At 39.1% G+C, this 22,250-nt stretch overlaps 1 protein-coding gene across 2 annotated transcripts in view; it reads right to left on the bottom strand.

Moving 5' to 3' along the window:
* Positions 1 to 22,250, bottom strand: part of CCZ1 (CCZ1 homolog, vacuolar protein trafficking and biogenesis associated) — a 74,110-nt gene that overhangs the window by 28,851 nt on the left and 23,009 nt on the right. For both annotated transcript variants that reach the window (XM_053694598.1, XM_053694596.1), the window contains exons 4-8: positions 19,196 to 19,289; positions 18,201 to 18,278; positions 17,044 to 17,091; positions 8,325 to 8,408; positions 5,766 to 5,941 (exon numbers count right to left, since the gene is read on the bottom strand). In XM_053694598.1, coding sequence (XP_053550573.1) covers positions 5,766 to 5,941; positions 8,325 to 8,408; positions 17,044 to 17,091; positions 18,201 to 18,278; positions 19,196 to 19,289 — 480 coding nt within the window. The remainder of the gene's footprint in view (positions 1 to 5,765; positions 5,942 to 8,324; positions 8,409 to 17,043; positions 17,092 to 18,200; positions 18,279 to 19,195; positions 19,290 to 22,250) is intronic.

Genomic DNA, 22,250 nt, shown 5'->3' with positions numbered 1-22,250 from the left:
AATTTTAAACAATGTTCCAATTTACATCTATTATTTAATTTCCTTCCTTCTCCTTGTTATCCTTTGCTGAAAGGTTTATCTAGGAAAGCTCAGGAGCAGCAGAGATCCTAGGTTCTAGCTGTTGATTGGTGACTGCATAAATATATTGATTGTGATTGGCTCGCCCATGTGTTCAGTTAGAAACCAGTAGTGCATTGCTGGTCCTTCAACAAATGAAACCAAGATAATAAAACAGATTAGATAATTAGAAAGTTGTTTAAAATTGTATTCTCTATCTCAACCATGATAGAAAAATTGTGGGTTTCATTTCCCTTTAAGATTTACATTCCTGCTTTTTAAATAAAGATAGCAAGAGAACAAAGAAAAATGGATAATAGCAGTAAATTAGAAAGTTGCTTAAAATTGCTGCTCTATCTGAATCATTAAAGAAAAAAATGTGGGTTTAGTGTCCCTTTAACTGGGCAAGTGGCCATTCTGCTCACTATAGAATGCATCTCACTTCATGGCACAGAGATAAGTCCTGCTTATTGATGGCTGTACCTGAGCAGTTTCTCCTCCACTGCTGCAAAATTCTGTAACTGATCTTGAAAACAAAAATCAGAAGAAACTGCCCAACGTCCTGAAATGAATGAATTCTGCAGAGCTGATACTCATCCTAGGTGCTGGAATCTGCAGTTTAGCCGTAGCAAGCAGTGATCTGTCAGGGGATTGTGTAGAATAGGGACGAAGGTTGGTATTTTTTATTGTTATGCCAAACTTTCAGAAAGCAGCTTAGATTTGAATACATCCTGCACCCATCTCTTTCCTATGAGTCCCATCAAGGTATATACAGACCTCAGATGCAATGGACTAGAGGGATCATGGTGGCTTTGTCCTATAGAAACAGAGCCATGCTGAGAAGAATTGGTAATTTTACTCCATAAAACACAGGTATTGGTGGAACAAGATAATGTTTCTCCAGAATAGACATCCAGTTGCGTATAACCAAAAAAACTGATAAAGTCCTGATCTTTGTATTCAAGGTCCATGAAATCAGTCACAGTAAACTGAACATCTAGCTCAGGGTCACCAACCTTTTAAGAGTGCTGTGCCAAAGTAAAACTACAACGTGACCCAGCGTACCAGCTTCATTTATTATAGGCAGGTTTAATAATAAAGGGTGAATGGATTGAGATGATGATAATTAAAGATAATGAAAAGATCAGATCGCTGTGCCCTGCAGCCCCTCTGACGTCCCATTGTCAGCCACATGCCCCCATCAGACCACAGCACTAGCCCTGCAGCCCCTCTGCCAACCGCATTCTCACATCGGATAACCACACTGGCCCTGAAGCCCCTCTGACGTCCCATTTCCACATCAGATCAGAGCACTGGCCCTGCAGCCCCTCTGCCCACCACATTCTCACATCAGATAACCGCACTGGCCCTGAAGCCCCTCTGACATCCCATTTCCACATCAGAGCACTGGCCCTGCAGCCCCACTGCCCACCACATTCTCACATCAGATAACCGCACTGGCCCTGAAGCCCCTATGGCGTCCCATTTCCACATCAGATCACAGCACTGGCCCTGCAGCCCCTCTGACGTCCCATTTTCAGCACTGGCCCTGCAGCCCCTCTGCCCACCACATTCTCACATCAGATAACCGCACTGGCCCTGCAACCCCTCTGACGTCCCATTTTCAGCACTGGCACTGCAGCCCCTCTGCCCACCACATTCTCACATCAGATAACCGCACTGGCCCTGCAGCCCCTCTGCCAGCCACATGCCCACATCAGATAACCGGACTGGCCCTGCAGCCCCTCTGCCAGCCACATGCCCACATCAGAAAACCGCACTGGCCCTGCAGCAACTCGGCCAGCCACATGCCCACATCAGATAACCGCACTGGCCCTGCAGCCCCTCTGCCAGCCACATGCCCACATCTGACCACTGCAATGCCCCTGCAGCCCCTCTGCCAGTTACATGCCCACATCAGATAACCGCACTGGCGCTGCAGCCCCTCTGCCATCCACATGCCCACATCAGATAACAGCACTGGCCCTGCAGCCCCTCTGCCAGCCACATGCCCACATCAGATAACCGCACTGGCCCTGCAGCCCCTCTGCCAGCCACATGCCCACATCAGAAAACCGCAGTGGCCCTGCAGCCCCTCTGCCAGCCACATGCCCACATCAGATCACTGCACATGCACTGAAAAATTAATTACCAGCAAATGACTAGGAAGGGGGCAGTTGGAGGAAGTCACACAAAGACTCCACTCTAGATCCAGAAGCTTGCTGTAGGCGGCATCATGTATACGTTTCACATATGACCCGCCAGCTACTTATCTCACTCTCATATTAGTGATTTTACCACTTGGCTGCCAGTAGGTTAACCAATGCAGTGATTTGACGCCCCTTGTTTGCCAGTAACACACATAGAGCAGATATCCTGCTCCACTTCCCAGCTATCCTGGAAAAGCTGCTGCCATATGTGTAACACATTGAAGCCCTATATATAAATTTAGCTACGCGATTTTTTTAATGGAATTTTAATTGTCCAGTTTTTACCTATTAACAAGACAGCTGGTCTGTCTGACAGGACACCTGGTGATCTCGGCTACAGAAGGGACCTTTAAAGTTTTACAAGCATTGTGAATTTCATGATCACTAAACTACAGGATGGAGGACAGTACCTTGAACTATTTGCCTTAATGAAATGTACACATGCACCATGTTACTTAGCAAACAGGATACCTCTAACAGGAGCCCCTCGATAAGTGATCGCTCTATTCCATTCTATCCGTTTACATCCAGCTTGTAAATTATTACTGCTAATTTCTCCTCTTGCAGTGTCAGAGCACACAACCTGCCCAGTACAGACGGGTAGTGCTGATAAAGTAAAAACAAAACTGGTATTGCTGCAAGGCTCCTCTGAATTTTTTGGTACAGGTGATCGCTGTACAGGTTTATCATTGTATGACTATACAGCACCTTTATTGCGTGTGAAGGATTCCTCCATTTTAACTCAGTCCTGTGCTTTGAATTATTTTAGAAGCATAATTCTGACTAGACTGTTAAATATAGGAAATAGTAAAAGTAATTATTTAAAGCAGTGATCTCAAAGTACCGGCCCTGGGGCCATACACGGCCCTCCCCTGTTTATTAGATAAATTATTGATTTGGCCCCATCAATTTTTTTTGGGGTTCTAAGAGGTGTAACAAGTTGATGCTCTATATAGGCACTCACAAGATAAATATGAAAACAAACATGCTTTGTCTGGTGTAGACCCCCATAATGCACTGCTTGGATAAATGTCACTTTTTATTCAGTTCCAGAATGATCACTTCACTTGGCACTCACAAGATAAATATACACAGTCTATTGTGCACTACAGCTTCTACCATGCACTGCTACTTGGGTAAATGTAACTTCCAGTTTCTAGTATATCCAGTCTCAGAGCACTCACTCTGTTCAAGTGGCCCCATGAGAGAACACTACTTGGTCAGTGGCCCCCGGATACAATGAGCTTGATATACCTGATTTAAAGGGTTGTTAAAGTAATGCATTAACTTTAAAGCTATATGGAAATGAAAAATATTAGGGTCTATAGGTAAACTTCCATACTCAGAGCGAAATGCGTAAGACGTTCAGTGGGCTGCTTCCATTTGCTCTATTTACTATATGGAGATTAATAAAGTTTGATTTTTAATCTACTGCCTCTGTGTGTGACCAGTTTGTTATAAAGCTAAGCTTCTACACATGTATTTTTAGAGAGACTATTCGATTTAGTTCTATTACTCATCATTTGTGTTTAATGCCTTTAAAAATGTTCTCTAAAATGTGAGCAAGAGGTAGATGCAAGACAAAGACAGACATGGGACCGATCACGATAGAAGGGTTTGGAATTATCCATTTCTTTACTACTTACATCAAGGATTCTGTCAAGGAGAACTGGGACCATCCAAACCCAACTCAAAATTTACCTAACCACGCCCAGACTCCACCCCCAGAGTCCACATCTGTAGAGTGACGCCCACACTATATACAGCCCTATTCCTGGACCATTCATCCTCCACCAACATCCCCTCCCCACAAACCCGTCCCGAGTTATTCCAAAAAATGTAGTGAGAGCTGAAATATACATGTATAGAGGGGGAGAGGTATATAAAGATGCATAAGGTTACTTAAAGAAACAGTAAAGTCAAAATTAAACTTTCATGGTTTGATAAAAATAAATTTAAAAGGACATAAAACTAAATTTTCTTTCATGATTCAGACAAAGAATACAATTTTAAACAACATTCCAATTTACTTCTATTATTTCATTTGCTTCATTCTTTAGATATCCTATGTTGAAGAAATGTGCACATGGGTGAGTCAATCACACAACGCATTTATGTGCAGCCACCAATAAGCAGCTACTGAGTCTATTTAGATATGCTTTTCAACAAAGGATATCAAGTGAATGAAGCAAATTAGATAATAGAAGTAAATTGCATGTTCTATCTGAATCGTAAAAGAAAAAAATTGGGTTTCATGTCCCTTTAAAATAAAAAAAAGTGCAATTTACTTTCATTTTCGAACTTGCTTTGTTTTCCGGATATCCTTTTTAGAAGAGTAAACCTAGGCAGGGACATAGGAGCTAAGGGGTGTGCAAATGTGTTTCGCAGACTGTTTGCAACAATGTTTTTACTGGTCACTACAATGCATTTGCCAACATAAAACAGTAAAGAAAATGACCTTTATATTTTTGTAACAAAATATAAACACAAAACATTAAAAAAAAACAATGAAAGCATATTATTTCAATTCTCTAGAATATTAAGACAACATCAGTGTCTAAGTTTGACATTTAAATAGTTCTCCTAGGGTCGTTATGTAGTGTCCCAATACGACCCTATTAACTAGAATAATCTTAGTCCCACGTACCACAAAACCCAATTAGCACCGATCATTCCCTGGGAGAAACAACAGCTAATAGACATCACAGTGTACACAACTGGGCCCGGCTTATATATAGGCAAGAAGACAGAAGATAAGATAAGTTATGTTTGTAACAATTTTATACATACTGTGCTCAAGTCACATGCACACTCCTGAGCTCCTACAGTATGAGCCAACTTAGGTTTACTCTTCAAACACAGGATACCAAGAGAATGAAGCAAATCTGTTACAAACGTAAACTGGATTTTCTTTTTTTCTTTGCATGTTCTATCTAAACCACAAATGTTTAATTTTATCATCACTTTTATCCTTTGGTGACTGCCGGTGTTCTGTCGAGAACTCCAATTTGTCAAAAATTCCAATCTGACATCACTTCCGGTGACTCTTATTTTAATATCTGTTTTGCCTCTGTCTGGGGGGCCACCGCAGACCCTTTGGCATACACCCCAAGTAAACCTTGGGGAATGAGGTTTACAAGGGGGGCTTTGCCCGCCTTGAACCCCACAGGCGGAGACAAAATAGATAGTGAAGATAGACGATTAAAGGGCCTATCCGATTGGTTGTGAATCCTGTCACACACTGGACTCGAACCAATCAGATGCATGGAAATACAGGAAGTGACATCAGATTGGAGTTTTCGATGTATTGGAGTTCTTGACAGAACACCGGGCTTCCAGAGCTGTAGAATTGCAGGTCTTGCTAATAGTGACGAGACCGTGTGGTCTTGCTGCTGTTGACAAGACACAAGCTGCTACAGCACCGGAAGTCCTTGGCGGCTGTCGCAAACAGATGTGATAGGCCCACTACAATTGTCTATACAGTCCCCTGGAACATACCAGATGAGCTGGTCATTGTATAGAAACGCAGTGTACTTCACAATGCTCAGACTCTCTTCCACCCGGTTGATAAAAGACTGGATTTTTAAATACGTCATTTTATCCAAAGGAAAAAAGCTAATGCCGCCAAACACGTCAAGCAGGTCACATGACTGCAAATGTAATGTCTGTAAATACTGTGGGAGAGAAAAGAGATGAGAAACGATTAGGACAGGGCAAGATGCACAGCGGGTTTTACACCTTAACACCTTAAAACTTAACAAAGGTTTACTATATAAACCAGGCATGGGCAACATTTTGTTATTCATCATTCAATCTCTAAATAAAATGCCAAATATGGCCACAGGCAGCTGCATTCACCTATTTACAGCGCCAGATTTATTTGTGTAATAGTTTAACACAGAAATATCCGGATTTATACAGCCTGCGGCCATATTTGGCTTTGTTTAGTAAACAAATGCTGAATAATAAAATGCTGCCCATGCCTAAATGTAACTACATTGTACACAGCAATCTACAGTAAGTGCCATATAATTAAAACTCTAATTCACAATAAAGTAAATTAACTGATAAAAATGAAATATTGCAATATACTTTATTTGCTTAGCTTGTTTTTGCTGTAAAAAAAAATAAAAAAAAGTGCCTATCCCACATTCCCTAAAAAGGTCAAAAAGCAAATTCTGTATGCTGAAAAATGCTGCAAATTGCTTAAAGTGAATGTAAATTTTGATGCTAAAGTGCCCGGTTTTTAAAAATTCGATTAAAAACAGGGGCACTTTAATTCATCAAAATTTACATTTCACTCGTGTTGTCAAAAAAAAAACGTACCTTTTAGTCTTCACAGCAGCTCCAGCTTCCTCCCCCCGTCTCAAAGCCTCTTCCTGGGTCTAAAATGAGGAATCAGGCTTCCTCCAATCACGGTTTTGAATCAGTCACTGATTCCACTGGGGGGGGAAGCCGTGATTGGAGGATGACCGATCCATCATTTCTTACATCAGAAATGGCTTGCGACGACCGGAGGAAGCTGGAGCTGCTGTCAAGATTAAAAGGTACGTTTTTTTTTCACAACATGAGTGAAATGTAAATTTTGATGAATTAAAGTGCCCCTGTTTTTAATCGAACTTTAATCAAACTTTAGCATCAAAATTTACATATTTCATGCAAGTTAGAAATCTAAGCTTTGGGGTTCTTGAAAAGAATAAACTCTAGATAAAAAGGTTGGTACAAGGAATTAAACATTGGGTGCACTAACAAAGGTTGCCACAAGCTATAAATGAAAGGGATATCTCTCTGCATTTTTTCCCTTTAATGTGTTCCTAGAAACCCAATTTTATCTGCTGTATTAAATAGTTTAAAATAACGCGGTTATGTTTATTTTGTAATTGGAAATAGCTGTTTTTGTTTTTTAGCTGTTTTTGTCTGTTAGAACTGCCACCTATACTGAAATTTTCAATACTGCAGTACTTCATATAGAAAAGCTATGTAAACAACTCAACCTCTTGGTGGGTGTGGGAGGGAGAGAAAGCCCAATATAATTTGAAAGGGTGTTCTTGCAACAGCTTTAAATACACTGAACTTTAATAAGCTGTTTGCCTGAGATTGGCACTCCTCGCTGAATAATATTCTGCCCTGCTCTTCTTATTTTAATACCACTTTGGCCCCGTTTAATTTTCGCCTTGTCCTGTTAGACCAAAATAAAGTAAAAAATGGTCTGCTTTGAGAATTGGGGGGTGCCACAATAATTGAGGATACTCAACACCCCCATAGATCCACCACTGCATATATGGGGGAAAAAAGCTTGATGGAAGCAAAAGAGGTAATGTGTAAATATCTCTTCAGTATACATATCATCTACTTTGAGAAAGCTATTGTTGGCAAAACGCGCGTCAGGCGTGAGACAATCTTCATGAGCCCAAGGAGGCTTTATTAATTTAATTGTAACAAATTCAATGTTGTTTGACTTGATGGATTTTGGCGTTTTACTGTGTGTTAGATCTTTTAAATATAGTTTTAAATCCATTGTATTTTCCTAGGTTACTGGGAATTCCCCAAGGCATACTGTCAGCACCTGCTGGGAAACACCTCCCGTTTGGATGTATGAACAGTACATTTGTTAGTATGATAAACCTTGATAATGGGCCTTGTAGTAATAAGTTAATACTATGTTGTCTAAGGATTTGTTTGGCTCATGGGAAAGATTTTTAACCCTTGTCAAGGTTAATTTTTTTTTTTTTTTCTTACTATGTGTGCCTGTGTGTGTGTGTGTATGTGTGTGTGTGTGTATATATGTGTGTGTGTGTGTGTTTTTTTTATTAATAAAAGTTACGCTTTAGTTTTCCTAGTGATCTTGGGTAAAACAATTTCAGAACATGTGCACTTGATATATATTTGTATTAATTGTGTACCTAGCAGATGCCTTCTTTTTCCTTCTTTTGGAAATATGTATAATAATGTGCATATACATAATGTGCAGCAGACACCGTACTACATTAGTTTTTCTTCAATAATTTCTGCTATGGTAACTTTAAAAAACATGTAAAAAAAATGCAAAATACTCACCCGGTGAAAGAATTTCTCAAGCCTATCTTTTAGTAGTTGTACACCCCCAGACTCCATTGCCCGGGTAAATGTGCCATTAAAGAGCTGAATAAAAGAAAAAAACAAAACAGATTTTCCTTTACTGATGTATTTAAAGCAAACGTGAGTAGAACAAAATAAATTATATAAGAGTGTAACTTAATACTGAGCAATTAACACACAATTAACACACAATTATATTTTTTACTTAACCTATTTATATTTATTTTTAGCATTTATTTACAAAATTTCAACACATTCTGTGACATTGTGACATAATTACAGAGTAATCTTTACAATAAGCCAATTAAACAAACATTAAAGAAGGCAAAAAGTATCTGTGTGTCATTGATTTACATTTCTCATTTATTTCAAGATTAGCAGCAGAAATTCTTAGCAACTTACATAAAAGTAATTGCCTCTGATTACATAAGTGTTTAAATATAGAAAAAACAAACACAGCCAAAAAATAAATAAAAATTAACTGAAGCAGAAATGACTTATTAATGGTAACTACCATAATTTTATTCAAACAATTCAAGAAATACTAATGCCTAAAACAGAAAACATGTACTTTATACATTCCATGGGTCCTGTAAACAGTAACTTATAGCTACAGAGTGCACTTACCTTATACATTCCATGGGTCCTGTAAACAGTAACTTATAGCTACAGAGTGCACTTACCTTATACATTCCATGGGTCCTGTAAACAGTAACTTATAGCTACAGAGTGCACTTACCTTATACATTCCATGGGTCCTGTAAACAGTAACTTATAGCTACAGAGTGCACTTACCTTATACATTCTATGGGTCCTGTAAACAGTAACTTATAGCTACAGAGTGCACTTACCTTATACATTCTATGGGTCCTGTAAACAGTAACTTATAGCTACGGAGTGCACTTACCTTATACATTCTATGGGTCCTGTAAACAGTAACTTATAGCTACAGAGTGCACTTACCTTATACATTCTATGGGTCCTGTAAACAGTAACTTATAGCTACAGAGTGCACTTACCTTATACATTCTATGGGTCCTGTAAACAGTAACTTATAGCTACAGAGTGCACTTACCTTATACATTCTATGGGTCCTGTAAACAGTAACTTATAGCTACGGAGTGCACTTAACTTATACATTCTATGGGTCCTGTAAATAGTAACTTATAGCTACGGAGTGCACTTACCTTATACATTCTATAGGTCTAGTAAAAACTACATTATTGCTACAACAAATAATATACATCCCTTGTACATTCTATAGGCCTTGTAAATAGTAACTTATAGCTTCAGATAATACACATACCTTATACATTCTATAGGTTTTGGAAATACAAACTTTTAGCCACAGCAGAGAATATACACACCCTATACATTCTATAGGTTTAATAAATACAAACTTATAGCCACAGCAGATAATATACACAGCCTATAGATTATATAGGTTTTGTAACTACTAAATTATAGCCACAGCAGAGAATATACACACAATATACATTATAAAGGTTTGGTAAATACAAGCTTATAGCCAAAGCAGAGAATATACACACCCTATACATTCTATAGGTTTTGTAAATACTAAAATTATAGCCACAGCAGAGAATATAAACCCCATATACATTATATAGGCTTGTAAATAGTAAGTTATAGCTACAGAGAATATACACACAATATACATTATAAAGGTTTGGTAAATACAAGCTTATAGCCAAAGCAGAGAATATACACACCCTATACATTTTTTAGGTTTTGTAAATACTAAAAACATAATTTATGCTTACCTGATAAATTCCTTTCTTCTGTAGTGTGATCAGTCCACGGGTCATCATTACTTCTGGGATATTACTCCTCCCCAACAGGAAGTGCAAGAGGATTCACCCAGCAGAGCTGCATATAGCTCCTCCCCTCTACGTCACTCCCAGTCATTCGACCAAGGACCAACGAGAAAGGAAAAGCCAAGGGTGAAGTGGTGACTGGAGTATAAATTAAAAAATATTTACCTGCCTTAAAAACAGGGCGGGCCGTGGACTGATCACACTACAGAAGAAAGGAATTTATCAGGTAAGCATAAATTATGTTTTCTTCTGTTAAGTGTGATCAGTCCACGGGTCATCATTACTTCTGGGATACCAATACCAAAGCAAAAGTACACGGATGACGGGAGGGATAGGCAGGCTCTTTATACAGAAGGAACCACTGCCTGAAGAACCTTTCTCCCAAAAATAGCCTCCGATGAAGCAAAAGTGTCAAATTTGTAAAATTTGGAAAAAGTATGAAGCGAAGACCAAGTTGCAGCCTTGCAAATCTGCTCAACAGAGGCCTCATTCTTGAAGGCCCAAGTGGAAGCCACAGCTCTAGTAGAATGAGCTGTAATTCTTTCAGGAGGCTGCTGTCCAGCAGTCTCATAAGCTAAACGAATTATGCTACGAAGCCAAAAAGAAAGAGAGGTAGCAGAAGCTTTTTGACCTCTCCTCTGCCCAGAGTAAACGACAAACAGAGAAGACGTTTGTCGAAATTCCTTAGTTGCCTGTAAGTAAAATTTTAGAGCACGGACTACATCCAGGTTGTGCAGTAGACGTTCCTTCTTCGAAGAAGGATTTGGGCACAAGGAAGGAACAACAATCTCTTGATTGATATTCCTGTTAGTAACTACCTTAGGTAAGAACCCAGGTTTAGTACGCAGAACTACCTTATCCGAATGAAAAATCAAATAAGGAGAATCACAATGTAAGGCTGATAATTCAGAGACTCTTCGAGCCGAGGAAATAGCCATTAAAAATAGAACTTTCCAAGATAACAACTTTATATCAATGGAATGAAGGGGTTCAAACGGAACGCCCTGTAAAACATTAAGAACAAGGTTTAAACTCCATGGTGGAGCAACAGTTTTAAACACAGGCTTAATCCTGGCCAAAGCCTGACAAAAAGCCTGGACGTCAGGAACTTCTGACAGACGTTTGTGTAACAGAATGGACAGAGCTGAGATCTGTCCCTTTAATGAACTAGCAGATAAACCCTTTTCTAAACCTTCTTGTAGAAAAGACAATATCCTAGGAATCCTAACCTTACTCCAAGAGTAACCTTTGGATTCACACCAATATAGGTATTTACGCCATATCTTATGGTAAATCTTTCTGGTAACAGGCTTCCTAGCCTGTATTAAGGTATTAATAACTGACTCAGAAAACCCACGTCTTGATAAAATCAAGCGTTCAATTTCCAAGCAGTCAGCTTCAGAGAAGTTAGATTTTGATGTTTGAAGGGACCCTGTATCAGAAGGTCCTGTTTCAGAGGTAGAGACCAAGGTGGACAGGATGACATGTCCACCAGGTCTGCATACCAAGTCCTGCGTGGCCACGCAGGAGCTATTAGAATCACTGATGCTCTCTCTTGTTTGATTCTGGCAATCAATCGAGGAAGCATCGGGAAGGGTGGAAACACGTAAGCCATCCTGAAGTCCCAAGGTGCTGTCAGGGCATCTATCAGGACTGCTCCTGGATCCCTGGATCTGGACCCGTAACGAGGAAGCTTGGCGTTCTGTCGAGACGCCATGAGATCTATCTCTGGTTTGCCCCAACGTCGAAGTATTTGGGCAAAGACCTCCGGATGGAGTTCCCACTCCCCCGGATGAAAAGTCTGACGACTTAAGAAATCCGCCTCCCAGTTCTCCACTCCCGGGATGTGGATTGCTGACAGGTGGCAAGAGTGAGACTCTGCCCAGCGAATTATCTTTGATACTTCCATCATAGCTAGGGAGCTTCTTGTCCCTCCCTGATGGTTGATGTAAGCTACAGTCGTGATGTTGTCCGACTGAAACCTTATGAACCCCCGAGTTGTCAACTGGGGCCAAGCCAGGAGGGCATTGAGAACTGCTCTCAATTCCAGAATGTTTATTGGCAGGAGACTCTCCTCCTGACTCCATTGTCCCTGAGCCTTCAGAGAATTCCAGACGGCACCCCAACCTAGAAGGCTGGCGTCTGTTGTTACAATTGTCCAGTCTGGTCTGCTGAATGGCATCCCCCTGGACAGATGTGGCCGAGAAAGCCACCATAGAAGAGAATTTCTGGTCTCTTGATCCAGATTCAGAGAAGGGGATAAGTCTGAGTAATCCCCATTCCACTGACTTAGCATGCACAGTTGCAGTGGTCTGAGGTGTAAGCGTGCAAAGGGTACTATGTCCATTGCCGCTACCATTAAGCCGATTACCTCCATGCATTGAGCCACTGACGGGTGTTGAATGGAATGAAGGGTGCGGCAAGCACTTTGAAGTCTTGTTAGCCTGTCCTCTGTCAGGTAAATCTTCATTTCTACAGAATCTATAAGAGTCCCCAGGAAGGGAACTCTTGTGAGTGGAACGAGTGAACTTTTCTTTTCGTTCACCTTCCATCCATGTGACCTTAGAAATGCCAGCACTAACTCTGTATGAGACTTGGCAGTTTGAAAGCTTGAAGCTTGAATCAGAATGTCGTCTAGGTATGGAGCTACCGAGATTCCCCGCGGTCTTAGTACCGCCAGAAGAGCACCCAGAACCTTTGTGAAGATTCTTGGAGCTGTAGCCAATCCGAATGGAAGAGCCACAAACTGGTAATGCCTGTCTAGGAAGGCAAACCTTAGGTACCGGTAATGATCTTTGTGAATCGGTATGTGAAGGTAGGCATCTTTTAAATCTACAGTGGTCATGTACTGACCCTCTTGGATCATAGGTAAAATTGTCCGAATAGTCTCCATCTTGAACGATGGAACTCTTAGGAATTTGTTTAGGATCTTTAAGTCCAGGATTGGTCTGAAAGTTCCCTCTTTTTTGGGAACCACAAACAGATTTGAGTAAAACCCCTGTCCCTGTTCCGATCGTGGAACAGGATGGATTACTCCCATTAACAAGAGCTCTTGTACGCAGCGTAGAAACGCCTCTTTCTTTGTCTGGATTGTTGACAACCTTGACAGATGAAATCTCTCTCTTGGAGGAGAGTATTTGAAGTCCAGAAGGTATCCCTGAGATATTATCTCTAGCGCCCAGGGATCCTGGACATCTCTTGCCCAAGCCTGGGCGAAGAGAGAAAGTCTGCCCCCCACTAGATCCGATCCCGGATCGGGGGCCCTCAATTCATGCTGTTTTAGGGGCAGCAGCAGGTTTCCTGGTCTGCTTGCCCTTGTTCCAGGACTGGTTAGGTTTCCAGCCTTGTCTGTAGCGAGCAACAGCTCCTTCCTGTCTTGGTGCAGAGGAAGTTGATGCTGCTCCAGCTTTGAAATTACGAAAGGAACGAAAATTAGACTGTCGAGCCTTAGCTTTGGCTTTGTCCTGAGGCAGGGCATGGCCTTTACCTCCTGTAATGTCAGCGATAATCTCTTTCAACCCGGGCCCGAATAAGGTCTGCCCTTTGAAAGGTATATTAAGCAATTTAGACTTAGAAGTAACATCAGCTGACCAGGATTTTAGCCACAGCGCCCTGCGTGCCTGAATGGCGAATCCTGAATTCTTCGCCGTAAGTTTAGTAAGATGTACTACGGCCTCCGAAATGAATGAATTAGCTAGTTTAAGGACTCTAAGCCTGTCCGTAATGTCGTCCAGAGTAGCTGAACTAATGTTCTCTTCCAGAGACTCAATCCAGAATGCCGCTGCAGCCGTGATCGGCGCAATGCATGCAAGGGGTTGCAATATAAAACCTTGTTGAACAAACATTTTCTTAAGGTAACCCTCTAATTTTTTATCCATTGGATCTGAAAAAGCACAGCTATCCTCCACCGGGATAGTGGTACGCTTAGCTAAAGTAGAAACTGCTCCCTCCACCTTAGGGACCGTTTGCCATAAGTCCCGTGTGGTGGCGTCTATTGGAAACATTTTTCTAAATATCGGAGGGGGTGAGAACGGCACACCGGGTCTATCCCACTCCTTAGTAACAATTTCAGTAAGTCTCTTAGGTATAGGAAAAACCTCAGTACTCGCCGGTACCGCAAAATATTTATCCAACCTACACATTTTCTCTGGTATTGCAACTGTGTTACAATCATTCAGAGCCGCTAACACCTCCCCTAGTAATACACGGAGGTTTTCCAGTTTAAATTTAAAATTTGAAATATCTGAATCCAGTCTGTTTGGATCAGAACCGTTACCCACAGAATGAAGTTCTCCGTCCTCATGTTCTGCCACCTGTGACGCAGTGTCTGACATGGCCCTAATATTATCAGCGCACTCTGTTCTCACCCCAGAGTGATCACGCTTACCTCTTAGTTCTGGTAATTTAGCCAAAACTTCAGTCATAACAGTAGCCATATCCTGTAATGTGATTTGTAATGGCCGCCCAGATGTACTCGGCGCTACTATATCACGCACCTCCCGATCGGGAGATGCAGGTACTGACACGTGAGGCGAGTTAGTCGGCATAACTCTCCCCTCGTTGTTTGGTGAAATTTGTTCAATTTGTACAGATTGACTTTTATTTAAAGTAGCATCAATACAGTTAGTACATAAATTTCTATTGGGCTCCACTTTGGCATTGCAACAAATGACACAGGTATCATCCTCTGAATCAGACATGTTTAACACACTAGCAAATAAACTTGCAACTTGGAATACAATTCAATTAGAATAATATTAAAAACGTACTGTGCCTTTAAGAAGCACAGAAGATCTATGACAGTTGAAAATTAATAAATTGAAAACAGTTATAGTGTAAACAACACAACTTTAGCAAAGGTTTAATCCCATTAGCAAAGATAACAAATTCTGAAAGCAGGAAACAAATTACAGAATAAACGTTTTTTATCTCAGTCAACTATAATTCTCACAGCTCTGCTGAGAGAAATTACCTCCCTCAAAATAAGTTTTGAAGACCCCTGAGCTCTGTAGAGATGAACCGGATCATGCAGGAAATACAATGAGCTGCTGACTGAAATATTTGATGCGTAGCAAAAGCGCCAAAAAACGGCCCCTCCCCCTCACACACAGCAGTGAGAGAGAACAGAAACTGTCAGAAAAAAGATTAAGCAACTGCCAAGTGGAAAAATAGTGCCCAAACATTTATTCACTCAGTACCTCAGCAAATGAAAACGATTTTACATTCCAGCAAAAACGTTAAACATAATTTCTAGTTATTAAACAGCTTTATGTAATTCTTACAGTGTAATTCTAGTGAAGTACCATTCCCCAGAATACTGAAGTGTAAAGTATACATACATGACATTATATCGGTATGGCAGGATTTTCTCATCAATTCCATTGTCAGAAAATAAAAGCTGCTACATACCTCTATGCAGATTCATCTGCCCGCTGTCCCCTGATCTGAAGTTTACCTCTCCTCAGATGGCCGAGAAACAGCAATATGATCTTAACTACTCCGGCTAAAATCATAGCAAAAACTCTGGTAGATTCTTCTTCAAACTCTGCCAGAGAGGAAATAACACACTCCGGTGCTATTTTAAAATAACAAACTTTTGATTGAAGATATAAAACTAAGTATAATCACCATAGTCCTCTCACACATCCTATCTAGTCGTTGGGTGCAAGAGAATGACTGGGAGTGACGTAGAGGGGAGGAGCTATATGCAGCTCTGCTGGGTGAATCCTCTTGCACTTCCTGTTGGGGAGGAGTAATATCCCAGAAGTAATGATGACCCGTGGACTGATCACACTTAACAGAAGAAATTATAGCCACAGCAGAGAATATAAACCCCATATACATTCTATAGGTCTTGTAAATACTAAATTATTGGTACAACAAATACACATCCCTTATACATTCTATAGGCTTGTACATAGTAAGTTATAGCTACAGAGAATATACATCCCTTATACATTCTATAGGCTTGTACATAGTAAGTTATAGCTACAGAGAATATACATCCCTTATACATTCTATAGGCTTGTACATAGTAAGTTATAGCTACAGAGAATATACATCCCTTATACATTCTATAGGCTTGTACATAGTAAGTTATAGCTACAGAGAATACACATCCCTTATACATTCTATAGGCTTGTACATAGTAAGTTATAGCTACAGAGAATACACATCCCTTATACATTCAATAGGCTTGTACATAGTAAGTTATAGCTACAGAGAATATACATCCCTTATACATTCTATAGGCTTGTACATAGTAAGTTATAGATACAGAGAATATACATACCTTATACATTCTATAGGCTTGTACATAGTAAGTTATAGCTACAGAGAATACACATACCTTATACATTCTATAGGCTTGTACATAGTAAGTTATAGCTACAGAGAATATACATCCCTTATACATTCTATAGGCTTGTACATAGTAAGTTATAGCTACAGAGAATATACATCCCTTATACGTTCTATAGGCTTGTACATAGTAAGTTATAGCTACAGAGAATACACATCCCTTATACATTCTATAGGCTTGTACATAGTAAGTTATAGCTACAGAGAATATACATCCCTTATACATTCTATAGGCTTGTACATAGTAAGTTATAGCTACAGAGAATACACATCCCTTATACATTCTATAGGCTTGTACATAGTAAGTTATAGCTACAGAGAATACACATCCCTTATACATTCTATAGGCTTGTAAATAGTAAGTTATAGCTACAGAGAATACACATCCCTTATACATTCTATAGGCTTGTAAATAGTAAGTTATAGCTACAGAGAATACACATCCCCTTATACATTCTATAGGCTTGTACATAGTAAGTTATAGCTACAGAGAATATACATACCTTATACATTCTATAGCACTGCTGCAGCACTGATGAATACACCTTGTCCTGCACACAAACAAAACACAATTTGGGATATATGGTTGTAGTACAGTTAAACAGTCTAGTCAAAATTAATTTCATGATTCAGATAGAGTAGCAATTTTAAGCAACTTCCTAATTTACTCCTATTATCAATTTTTCTTCGTTCTCTTGGTATCTTTATTTAAATGTAAGCTTAGGAGCGAGCCCATTTTTGGTTTAGCACCTGGGTAGCGCTTGCTGATTGGTGGCTACATTTCAGACACCAACTACCCAGGTGCTGACCCAAAAATGGACCAGCTCCTAAGATTACAGTCTTGGTATCAAATAAAGATAACAAGAGAACGAAGAAAAATTGATAATAGGAGAAAATTAGAAAGTTGCTTTAAATTGCTGCCCTATCTGAATCATGAAAGTTTAATTTTGACTAAACTGTTCCTTTAAACAAAAAACTGTAAAAGTCTTAAAACATGTGACGAAAGAAAATGTTACAGATTATACACGAGAGAGAGAGAAGTTGCAGCTAAACAAAACGATTGTTATAAAATATGACTCAAAAAATAAACTTAAAGGGACATAATACTCATATGCTAAATCACTTGAAACTGATGCAGTATAACTGTAAAAAGCTGACAGGAAAATATCACCTGAGCATCTCTATGTAAAAAAGGAAGATATTTTACCTCACAATCTCCTCAGCTCAGCAGAGTAAGTGCTGTGTAAAAACTTATACTCAGTTACTGTCCAGCTGCAGGCAAAAAAAAAAAATAATGAAGAAATGAACTGCAGCCAATCAGCATCAGCAGTGCTGAGGTCATGAACTCTTACTGTGATCTTATGAGATTTGACTTAACTCTCATGAGATTTCATAGTAAGCTTCCTTTACCTGATTGGTGAAATAATATGAGAGTGCACGAGGCTCATCCTTTCAGCTGTCCCAGGACAGACACACTAACATGCTGCTTAGAAATCCTTTACAATGGGAGGTGGCTACTGAGGAACTTTTGAGGTAAAATATCTTTCTTTTTTACATAGAGATGTTCAGGTGATATTTTCTAGTCAGCGTTTTACAGCTATGGTGCATCACTTTCAAGTGTTTAAACATTTGGGTATTATGGCCCTTTAATAATACTTACCAACAGCTCATCTTCCTGAAATTCTGTAACGGTTGTGTTAGCGCTGCCTTTTTTTTCAATAGCTGGATTTTTCACCACCTAAAATATATTACAAATATAAACAGTTCTATAATACTTGCAGACAATGCTTAAGTGTTGTATAAATTACGCTACTAATGAAGCGTATCTCCTGGGGAGACAACTTATATAATTTATGCTGTTACAAGGCACGCTAGTGTGAGCAAACATAACTTCTAGGTTAAACTATTAAAGGGATATGAAACTTACATTTTTTCTTTCATGATTCAGATAGAGCATGGGATTTTAAACAATTTTCTAATTTACGCATATTACCAATAAAGATACATATGTATAGTATTCAACCATTATTAAGGTATAAACATGCATTTCATGCTAAGACCATTTTCCAGAAATGTGTGGTTACTAATTTAAAACTACTCTTTTAGACAGAGCAAAGAGCATTTGAAGATCGTCTGCATTTAAAGGGACAAATAACCCAAATGTTTTCTTTCATGATTCAGATACAGCAGCAATTTTAAGTAACTTTCTAATTTACTCCTATTATCAATTTTTACTTGTTCTCTTTGTATCTTTATTTGAAAACGCAGGAATGTAAGCTAATGAGCTGGCCCATATTTGGTTCAGAACACTGGATAGCGCTTGCTGATTGGTGGGTACATTTAGCCACCAATCAGCTAGCTGTACCCAGGTGCTGAAACAAAGATGGGCCGGCTTTTAAGCTTACATTTATGCTTTTTCAAATAAAGATACCAAGTGAATGATGAAAAATTGAAAACAGGAGTAAATTAGAAAGTTATTTAAAATGGCATGCTGTCTCTGACTGAATCATAAAAGAAAAAAAAATTGGGTTCAGTATCCCTTTATGTATCTATATAACATACAGGTAAAACAATTAATAATAAAAAATTATATATATATATATTTCAGTAGATATTCAGTAGAGTAAATTATAAAACGGTAAAATAACTATTTACCATAACCATCCAAAATCCTTCTTCTGGCTCATGAAAAAACTGCCTGTTTTTCTGTGTGTGTAAAGATTTCGCCGGCTTCAGTGGGTTAAATGTTCTAAACATAAAACAAAGGAAAACACAAAGAAGGAGAATTATAAGGCTAAATATTAAGGCACATTACAAACAATTACGGATATCATTAGGGGATATATGTTTCTATTAAGAACTAAAGAGATATCAGACACAAAGTGAATTCCCTCTAAGCTGTTTAACCCTTTAACAGGCCAGTGAGGTAGCTTGGTTGGTAAATTCCCTGACTACAAAAATGCCTGTTTAAAAGATCCAAGGTCACAGGTTCAAATCCCGGCAGGGCCAACTCAGCCCTTTATTCTTCCGAGGTCGATAAAATGAGTACCATTAAATTGGGTAATAATAACAACTATTACTATTCAGCTGCCGATTTGGTTAATTCTGAGAGTGAGCACTGAAAACGCGTTTTGCGTCCCACTGGGAGAAAGGCGCTATATAAATTCTAGTTATTGTTATTATAACTGCCATTTCTACCCATGTGCTGAGCTGTTTTGGAGTTTTTCGATGCTAATCACATTTAAGCCCTACTATGGACCATTTGTAAGTAAAACACTCACACATTTTATATTGGGGGTTTTTTCAGCAGATCATGCAGATTCACACTTTACTGCCCTTTGTGCTAACAATGTTATATACATGAACCCAAAGGGGCTCCCATGAGCCTCTACCCAAATAAATGCACATTTATACCCACCAAGTGATCACTATTTAGCACAGTGATCTCCTGGCTATAAAAAAAAAAACTATATAGGGGCTTTATTTAAATAGTGGGGTTTCTGGGTGTTAAAACAAGGGGTCATAAGGCCTTTTTGATGACCTGCAATAAATGCCTTGAGACCCCCAGGTGGCAGACAGTGTGTTTTTTTTTTTTAATTTTACATTATACCCCCACAACACCAGCCATTTCAACGAGCAAGCAATTTCCTTTTCGAATGGTTGGTTTTGGGGGTTTCTAGGATTTAGGGGAGCCGAGTTCGGGGAGGTTAAATATTTTACCCCCTCATCCAGCTCCCTTAAGCCATCTGTATCCTTGGATTTCCCCAGACGATGCAGGTCCACTGGACCACAAGAGATTTGGGGGCAAGTGCACGATATATATAGTTCTGTAATCTGCATTCATGTTTAACGTGGTGCATTGTCTAATCCTATTTTGATTTTGCAGTTCAATAAACCTGACTTTATATAGGGGGAAAATTATGCAACGTCTGAAACGTCAGCTTACAGCAGTGCACAAGCTCATCTACATCTGTCCTTTGATTGGCCAAAGAAAAGGAGGTCAAGTATTCATATTCATGTAATTTCCAGAGTAACAATAGCAATGCTCTAGTAAGAGCCAATGGCAAGAGGCATATGTGTGTAGCAGCCAATCACCAACTAACTTTCAGTAGTGCATTGCTGCTGCTGAAGATATGTATATATCCTTTTCAACATAGGATACCAAGAGAACAAAATACATTTGATAAAATAAGTTAATTTAAAAGTGTCTTAAAATGACACGCTCTATATGAATCATTCAAGTTTAAAGGGACAGTCTACTACAGAATTTAAAAAAATAAATAAATAAAATGGATAGTTAGATAATCCCTTTATTTACCATTCCCCAGTTTTGCATAACCAACACTGTTATATTAATACACTTTTTACCTCTGCGATTACCTTGTATCTAAGCCTCTGCAGACTGTCCCCTTATCTCAGTTCATTTTACAGACTTGCATTTTAGCCAATCAGTGCTGACTCATAAGAACTTAAACAGGAGTGAGCACAATGATATATATGTGGCCACACAGTGACATGAAATAGCACTGTCTAACTGTGAAAAACTTTCAAGATTCACTGATATAAGAGGCGACCTTCAAGAACAAAGAAATTAGCATATGAGCCTACCTAGGTTTAGCTTTTAACAAAGAATACCAAGAGAAAAAAGCAAATTGGAAAGTTGTTTAAAATAGTGTGCTCTATCTGAATCATGAAAGTTTAATTTTGATTTGAATGTCTGATCTATGTTCTTTTCTGGCGTCAAAATAATGTTTGCATCTTTAGAGGGTCCCAGGATACTATGGCTAAATGCTCTAACTACAACTATGGTCTGAATAAGGATTGTAGGATTAGAAGATAGGGGGTAATTATGTACAATTCCCCTTTATTGCTGAAGTGTTAATATTTAAAATAACACAAAACGTTCTTCTGTGCAGACAAATAGTTTAGTTCAGTGCAACAGCAAAGCAGACTGTCCCACTGGGTTACAAACAGGTGTCTTCCCAGCATGACGGTGTCTATGGTATGAAACAACATTCCCAGAAGCAGTCCCAGGGTTTTATAGACTGGTTCACTTATACAGATTACATCATAAATGTGCAGAAAATGTGTGTTTAAATAAATGCCAGATAGAATGATATAAGACAAGATTAGCCAGAGAATATTATATGTATTTTTAAATGATATATGTTGTTGAAATATTAAATAAATGTAAATCTCTTTATAATTATAGGTGCCACTTGGTGTCCTTCTCTGCTGAGGCCAGTTAAGAGTTTTAAATAGGTCACTAGAGTGTGCAACCAATACCTGTGTGGAATACAGCAGTGTTCATACAGGCCAATGAAATCTATTGTTTTTGTAACAATTGTTTTGCTTTATTTTTTTTAATAACATTGTGCCTGAATATCAGCACAATGTTATATATAAAAAAAGCTCTCTTAACCAAGCCCCAAAGTATTAGATGTATACTCAAGTCTACAGATTCCTTTTTGCTCCTGTTTGTGTAATGGGTCTTTTCATATGCAGGGGAGAAGGGGAAGGGTCCGCTCTTCCTGCTTTTTAAGCATCTTTCAGTGGGTGTCCCAGCCTAACCTCATCAATAGAGCTAAACTTAGGGCTTCTAAGTAAGTTTTAAACTAAAGTGACCAGATTTTTAAAATGATTTATTGGCAAATGGTATAAAAAAAATATTTTATTAGCATATTTTTCTAAAATTATATATGCAGTGTAT

The sequence above is a fragment of the Bombina bombina genome, chromosome 11 (assembly GCF_027579735.1).
Source record: "Bombina bombina isolate aBomBom1 chromosome 11, aBomBom1.pri, whole genome shotgun sequence".
Lineage (NCBI taxonomy): Eukaryota > Metazoa > Chordata > Amphibia > Anura > Bombinatoridae > Bombina > Bombina bombina.
The sequence above is the reverse complement of the archived record's forward strand: the minus strand, read 5'-3'. Positions and strand labels throughout refer to the sequence as shown.